This window comes from Rhipicephalus sanguineus, chromosome 7, assembly GCF_013339695.2.
Source record: "Rhipicephalus sanguineus isolate Rsan-2018 chromosome 7, BIME_Rsan_1.4, whole genome shotgun sequence".
In the NCBI taxonomy this organism is placed as follows: domain Eukaryota; kingdom Metazoa; phylum Arthropoda; class Arachnida; order Ixodida; family Ixodidae; genus Rhipicephalus; species Rhipicephalus sanguineus.
The window spans coordinates 21,892,049-21,899,892 of record NC_051182.1 but is presented as its reverse complement, the minus strand read 5'-3'; the positions used below and the strand labels follow the sequence as shown (position 1 = coordinate 21,899,892).

The 7,844-nt window shown below is 48.7% G+C and overlaps 1 protein-coding gene across 1 annotated transcript in view; it reads left to right on the top strand.

The window, feature by feature from the left end:
* The first annotated feature begins 2,393 nt into the window (after positions 1-2,393).
* LOC125759086 (neurofilament heavy polypeptide-like) overlaps positions 2,394-7,844 on the top strand; it is a 46,499-nt gene continuing 41,048 nt past the window's right edge. The window contains exons 1-2 of the mRNA XM_049417342.1: positions 2,394-2,486; positions 3,009-3,370. Coding sequence (XP_049273299.1) covers positions 2,394-2,486; positions 3,009-3,370 — 455 coding nt within the window. The remainder of the gene's footprint in view (positions 2,487-3,008; positions 3,371-7,844) is intronic.

Here is a 7,844-nt window from a genome sequence, read left to right as displayed (position 1 = left end):
AAAGCACTCTTCCGGGACAAAAACGGCGGCTTCCGGTGGCTTCACGCCCGCGTGCTCGATGCGCCATCCAGCTCCTCCTAGTGGAGATCAGTGGGTCAGCTTGGCTGCAAAACGACGGCGAAACCTAGTGGACGCACCTTCACGCTACGCTCAACTGACTCCACAGCGGAACGCGAGGTGCGTTCTACGTTCAACGAGCGGGGCGACGCTAGGCCGCTTAGCTATTACTCTTCCTTTCTTCTCGCGCTCCGCTGATCTCTCCGCTCTTCCGCTGGGACCGCTGGTCCGCTGAGCCGCTTAGCTATTACTCACTAATGAGTAATGGGTTGCGCTCTCTATTGCCTTCTAGTGGGTCGTCCCCTTTGGCTTTCGCGCTCGCGCTCTGAGTCCGTTTTTGTGCCTTGACTGTCGCCATTGCATATCGTCGCCGACTACCGTCCAACAAACGCCTCAACAAATGTAGTGTAATAGATAACGTTTACGGCAGTGACCACATGCCCGCTATTATAAAACTAACACGAAGCCTTCCTACTACTCCATCTAGGCCACCTCGTTGGAAATTACATCTGGCAGACTGGGCACTGTTCACTGAAAAAGCCGCCCTAGAAAAAGAGGTACTTGACGGTTTAAGCATAAATGAAATGAATGAGACATTCACTACCTGCATACTCGCAGCAGCCGAGCAAACCATCCCGCAATCCTCCGGCATTCTAAATGAGACTTAAACACTGGTGGACAAGGCAGTGCACACAGGCTAAGAAAATTCAAAACAAGGCCTGGGGAATTTTTCGTAGATACCCTACACAAGACAACTCCCCTATCGTTTAAACAGGCAAGGGCAAAGGCAAAATTTATCCGCAGGCAGGCCGAAAAGCTCTCCTGGAAAAAGTATGTCTCATCAATTAACAGCTCTATCACATCTAAAGGAATGTAAGATCAGGTGCACAAGTTTAAAGGGACATTAAAGAGAAACAATGAATTGGTTTAGATTGATAAAGTATGCTCGGAGAACTCTTGTATAGTTTATTTCACCACCATAGGTTTGGTATTAGAGGAGAAAACGAAGATCAAAGTTTCATTTTTAAATTTCGCGCCGAACTTTGTAAATGGTGACGTAAAAGGTTTCAAAGAGCAATTAACGTATTTTGGCGCAACTGGCTCGACGAAATTTCCACAAACTCGTTAATGTAGTCTCTGGCCCCCTCAGAGGACAACGTAGGCCCAAGCAGGCGCCGTCAAAAATATGACGTCACGTCAAATGGTGCGGGAATTACAAGTTGGCGTCGCCACCTGTATTTTCTTTTTGCGTGTTTTCTCGCTTATTAAGAGTCTTCTCGCAGCAAGCGTGGTGTTTCTGGTATCGTGGAAGACTATTTTACTAATGCGAGAAAAATCGTTTTGCTCTTTAGTGTCCCTTTAACGGCAACTATAGTTCATATACCATCCCCATTCTCTCAACTCCTACCATCCAGACAACCTTAGATGAAGAGGCCGACCTACCTACTAGCGTTGCACTTTTGCACTATTTCGAGCTCAGCCAACTATTCGACGGCCTTCCTAAAACAGGTTTCAGGCACAAACCATACAACGCTCCCTTAATTCTTCAGGAAACTAACAATGTACTTTCTCAAGGCAAGAAAACAGCACCTGGTATACCCCGCAGGGGCGTCTGCGCAAGCAGGCGTTTGGTGTGTAGCGACACCACGGACCCGAGCTAACGGGGGGGTTTCGACCCCCTCCCACGCCTAGCCGTGCGTGGCTTTGCCGTGTCCGGGGAAAAGGGGATCCTGGGGGTTGAGCCGACGCCGGGTGATTGGACCTTTAAGGCCCCCCGGCAGAGGCAACACACCCCTTTGGCCCCGGCTTCACGTAGACGGCACCCCTGGGCTGACCCACCCAGGGGAAATCGGCAGTCGCCTTTTCCTCTCTCTCTCTCCCCTCATCTTCGTCTTTCCCTCCCGCATTAAATCGTTCCTGTCTACTTCTCTTTTCTGTTTACTTCCTCCTCTTCCTGGCGGCAAGGGTTAACCTTGTGTGGCTATCCTACCTAGGATAAACCATATTTGGTTATAGTAGCGGCGTACTGCTGGCGCAGTGCAGACTTTTCACATGTTCTGCCACGTCCCCTTGTTGGGCTCCGTGGTGGGTGGTAGGCGCCGTTGCCGAACAACTCGCTTCTCATGGGACCTCCGAACCTTTCTCTAACCGATCGTGCCCCGAAAAGGGTACGCACCGACGTAGCCTCTCTCTTTTTGCCTAAAAACAAAGAAACGTTCCCGAAATACCATGTCCTCCACTGTGAACAATCTGCTATGAAAGCAAGAGCAATTTCACCTTTCCTTGTGGCTAAGTGCCTGAAAGAGACCATCGGAACAGGTTATAAGGCTACAAAGATGGCAAGTGGGGATTTGCTCCTTGAGCTAAAGGACCTGGAACAATACGACAAACTTTCACACCTTGTAGCGTTTGGCAACATTCCCGTCTCGGTGAGTCCACACCGTACCATGAATACAGTGAAGGGCGTAGTATCCGACGAAGACTTGATGGCATTGAATGAAGAAGAACTCCTTGATGGATGGAAGGACCAAGGTGTAACGAACGTGCAGCGCATCCTAATCAGACGCAACAACACAGAAATTGCAACGAAGCATTTAATACTCGCTTTCAGTTCCACCACACTACCCGAGAATCTTGAAACTGGCTATGTGAAACTTAATGTCCGACCGTATATCCCGAACCCGAGACGTTGCTTTAAGTGCCAGAGATTTGGTCATGGTTCTCAGAGCTGCCGAGGACAGCTTACTTGCGCTAAGTGTGGCACCACCGGCCACAGTACAGACGATTGCAGAAATGATGAGATCCACTGTGCAAATTGCGATGGCAGTCACCCCGCATATTCCAGAGCTTGCCCGGCCTGGAAGAGGGAAAAAGAAATAATCACTGTAAAGGTAAAAGAAAACATAACATTCCGCGAAGCAAGACAGAGGGTCTCATTATTATTTCCACAGAGAACATCCTTCGCCGAAGTGGTGCAACGAGGGGCAGCACCACAACGGCCCCTGGCGGTAGCCCGGACCACGCGTAGCGTGCCCAGGCTAACGCCACTTGCCCCTACGGTGGGAGCAGCCAGTGCTGCCCTGCCCACTCCCAATCAGTCCACACCAGTGGCCTCGGCAGGCTCTGGCAGCAGCCGGGGCAACGAAGAGGCCAAGGGGGTCCCATCGACCTCCGGCTTGGTGGGGGCCAAGGCTTCGTCAACCGTGGCGAAGCCTACACTAAGCAAACACCGCTCGGTAGAGCGACTGTCTGTCGCCCCTCCAGAGGCGATGGACATTACTGGTCCACCGGCGCAGGCAGCGCCGAAGGAGCGGCGAGCATCGCTCGACCGCTCCAAAAAAGACAAAACCCCTATCACAGGGCCTGACAAAGGCTCTGTAAAATAATTGACTCTTTCTTTGCGACACACAGCACACGTACACTACCAACATGGACACAATATTACAATGGAACGTCAGAGGGCTCTTACACAACCTCGACGATGTACAAGTACTCCTTAGCAAATTGTGTCCAAAGGTGCTGTGTGTACAGGAGACACACTTAAATCCGAAACACACAAATTTCCTACGTCAGTATGTTGTTTTTCGGAAAGACCGCCAGGATGGTGTCGCATCATCTGGCGGCGTAGCAATCATAATAGACCGAAACGTAGCATGCCAGCACTTTCCACTTCGAACGGCACTGGAGGCAGTAGCCGTTCGAGCTATACTCGCTAATAAACTCATTACTATCTGCTCTGTATATATACCCCCACACTACCAGCTACACAAACATGAATTCCAATCATTTATAGATGAGTTGCCCGAGCCTTACCTCCTCCTTGGAGACTTTAATGCCCACAGCAGCCTGTGGGGCGACTCCCGCACCGATGCGCGAGGCCGCCTCATTGAGAATTTCTTGTACTCCACAGGCGCATGTTTACTCAATAAGAAAGAGTCCACGTTTTTTAGCCTCGCGAGCAAAACCTATTCAGCCATCGATCTAAGCATCACCTCCCCATCCATTTTACTTGATTTTAACTGGGAAGTGGTTAAAAACCCCTATGGGAGTGACCACTTCCCAATAATTCTCAAAACACACAAGCAAAATGAAGCTCCACCCCAGGCTCCTCGGTGGAAGCTTGACAGAGCCAATTGGGAGGACTTCCACAAACTTACTAAGATCTCGTGGACGGACATTTCTTCTTTTAGTATTGACGCTGCTGTTGAGTATTTTACCGCTTTTATAATTAACGCTGCTCTTAAATGTATACCAGAAATAACTGAGGGAACAAGCAAGCGTCGTGTTCCCTGGTGGAACGACGAGTGCCGCAAGGCCCGGAGGCAACAGAATAAAGCGTGGGGGCTTTTGCGCGATTCTCCCACAGTTTCTAGAAAATCTTATCAATTTTAAACAGATGAAATCGCAAGGCCGCAGAACGCGCCGGCAGGCTAGACGGGAGAGCTGGCAGAAGTTCATATCGGGCATAAACTCCTATAGAGATGAGGCCAAGGTATGGAATGGCGTAAAGAAAGTACGAGGTCTACAAGCTTATTCGGTACCCTTAGTGGACACCCAGGGGGAAAGCATGGAAGACCAAGCTGACTCCCTGGGAGCACACTTCGAATTCATATCGAGTTCTACACATTACTCTGAAACCTTCCAAAGATACAAAACAAGGTTGGAACGAGAGAGGCTGGAAAGAAAATCTACATAAAATGAGGCTTACAATGCACCGTTCCGCCCAGCGGAGCTACAGGCAGCACTGAACCTTTGCAACAAGTCTGCCCCAGGCTCTGATCGTATTGTATACGATATGTTAAAACACTTCTCCCACGAAACACAAAAAACACTCCTTTCCCTCTACAATACTATATGGTTTTCCGGCGAGATCCCTACCTCCTGGAAAGAAGCTATTGTGATACCTATTCTGAAAGAGGGAAAGGATCCATCCTCGGTGACTAGTTACAGACCCATCGCGCTGACAAGTTGCCTGTGTAAAGTCTTCGAAAAAATGATAAACTGCCGGTTAATACATTTCCTCGAAACATACAAATTACTTGACCCGTACCAGTGTGGTTTCCGAGAAGGTCGATCCACAACCGACCACTTAATACGCATTGAGGCTGAAATTCGTGAAGCATTTGCTCATAAGCAGTTTTTTCTCTCAGTATTCCTCGACATGGAGAAGGCCTACGATACGACTTGGCGCTTTGGAATACTCAGAGATCTCTCACATCTAGGTGTGCGAGGCAGAATGCTGACTATAATAGAAAACTACTTGTCCGATCGCACTTTCCGTGTCCGAGTGGGAAATGTTTTATCACGAACATTTGTTCAGGAAACAGGAGTGCCGCAGGGTGGTGTCCTCAGTTGTACACTTTTCCTGATAAAAATGAATTCCCTGCGTGTGTGTATCCCGCGTACCATGTTTTACTGCGTCTACGTGGATGATGTACAGATAGGTTTTAAATCCTGTAATCTTCCCATGTGTGAGCGGCAGGTTCAACTTGGCTTGAACAAGGTGGCCAAATGGGCAGACGAGAACGGGTTCAATATAAATCCACGAAAAAGTACATGCGTCCTGTTCTCTAGAAAGAGAGGTCTGCGCCCTGATCCGGACATTAACCTGTATGGTCAGCGGCTACCTGTCCAAATGGAACACAAATTCCTAGGGGTAATATTAGACGCCAAACTGACATTCGTGCCACACATTAAATACATTAAGGAGAAGTGCATGAAAACGATAAATGTTTTAAAGGTGTTGTCGCGCACTACATGGGGTAGTGACAAAAAGTGTCTTATAAATTTATACAAGAGCCTCATACGCACACGGCTAGATTATGGGGCCATGGTGTATCAGTCAGCGACACCAACCACTTTAAAAATGCTTGACCCTGTCCACCATCTAGGCATTCGCCTATCTACGGGTGCTTTTAGGACGAGCCCCGTAGAAAGCCTATACGTAGAATCAAACGAGTGGTCGCTTCATTTGCAGAGAGCCTACATTTCGTTCGCATATTTCTTGAAAGTCAATGCTAACAGTGAACATCCCGCATATTGTGTTATAAATGATCTGTCTAGTTCTCGTCTCTTTCGTAGCCGTCCTGCATTGAGAGAGCCCTACTCACTGCGCGTACGATGTCTTGCCGAGGAAGTGGGAGTCCCACTCCTTGAGCACCACGTGATGGCTCCCGCTGTACAGCTGCCACCATGGCAGTGGCAGATTATTGACTGCGATGTATCTTTTATGGAAGTCACGAAGCATGCACCAGTGACACACATCCGCATGTACTTCATCGAACTACAACAGAAATATCCTTACCCTGCATTTTTTACTGACGCTTCAAAATCTGACGAAGGTGTGTCGTACGCCGCAGTCGGTCCATCCTTCTCAGATGCTGGTGTTCTCCACCCCAACACGAGCATTTTCACAGCGGAGGCCTATGCGATACTTGCTGCTGTTAAACACATTAAAGAATCCAAATTACACCACGCAGTTATATACACGGATTCCTTAAGTGTTGTGAAAGCTTTGAGGACTCTCAAAACACACAAAAATCCTGTCGTCGTCACGCTCTACTCACTACTATGCGCAACCTACGCAGTTAAACAGCATGTGGTGGTGTGCTGGGTGCCAGGGCACCGCGAGATTGAAGGTAATGTGTTAGCGGACGAACTGGCTGCATCCGCCCTTCGAAACAACAGCGATTCATCCATAGCTGTTCCTGTAATGGACCTGAAACCCCTGCTGAGGAAAACACTCAGGGCTTACTGGCAGCGGTTATGGGACGGTGACATACACAATAAATTACATGTAATAAAACCGTGTCTTGGAAATTGGCCACCAGTATCGAAGTCACGCCGCACAGAAGTCACACTTAGCAGATTAAGGATAGGACACACACACAGCACACATTCATACCTTTTGTCCCGTAATGATCCACCCGTGTGTGAGAGGTGCGGTGAACCACTTACCGTGCTTCATATTCTGATGCAATGCAAAGAATTAGACGCTATAAGAAGGAAACACTTTCCACTGCCCTACCGGCAACAAGTACCACTCCACCCGTCGATGTTCATAGGTCGGGAGCCGCTGTTTAAACATCAGTCATTGTTTTCGTTTTTAAAAGATGTGGATAACTTTTACGTCATTTACCCAGGTATACGTAGCATGGCCTCCTAACAGAGGCTGCTGCTGCGGTAGCTACACTTAACAAAAGCACCTTCCTCGCATCCCTTGGACTCAAGGGCATTGACGAGGCATTCGTGCTTATGCCATATACCCGCAATCTTATTATTACGACTACTCGCCATTCATTTTCATAACACACATTTCGCATCACTCTCATGGTTTTAATTCTTATACGTTTTACCCGCGTTTTGCGCGAGGAATTTTAAGGCCCATTTACAGCCACTTACCATAATCATTGTCCACATTCTTTACCATGTCCTGGCGCTCTTTGGCCAACAAATGGCCCTTGCGCCAATAAACACCATATATCATCATCATCATCATCAGCACCTGGTATAGACAGAATACATTACCAAATGCTCGCCCATCTGTCCCAGGAAGCGGTGAAAACATTGTTGCAATGTCCGCCGCGGTGGTATAGCGGTTACGGTGCTCGGCTGCTGACCCGAAGGTCGCGGGTTCGATCCCGGCCGCGGCGGTCGCATTTCGATGGAGGCGAAATGGCAGAGGCCCGTGTACTTAGATTTAGGTGCACGTTAAAGAACACCAGATGGTCGAAATTCCGGAGCCCTCCACTGCGGCGCCTCTCATAATCATATCGTGGTTTTGGGAC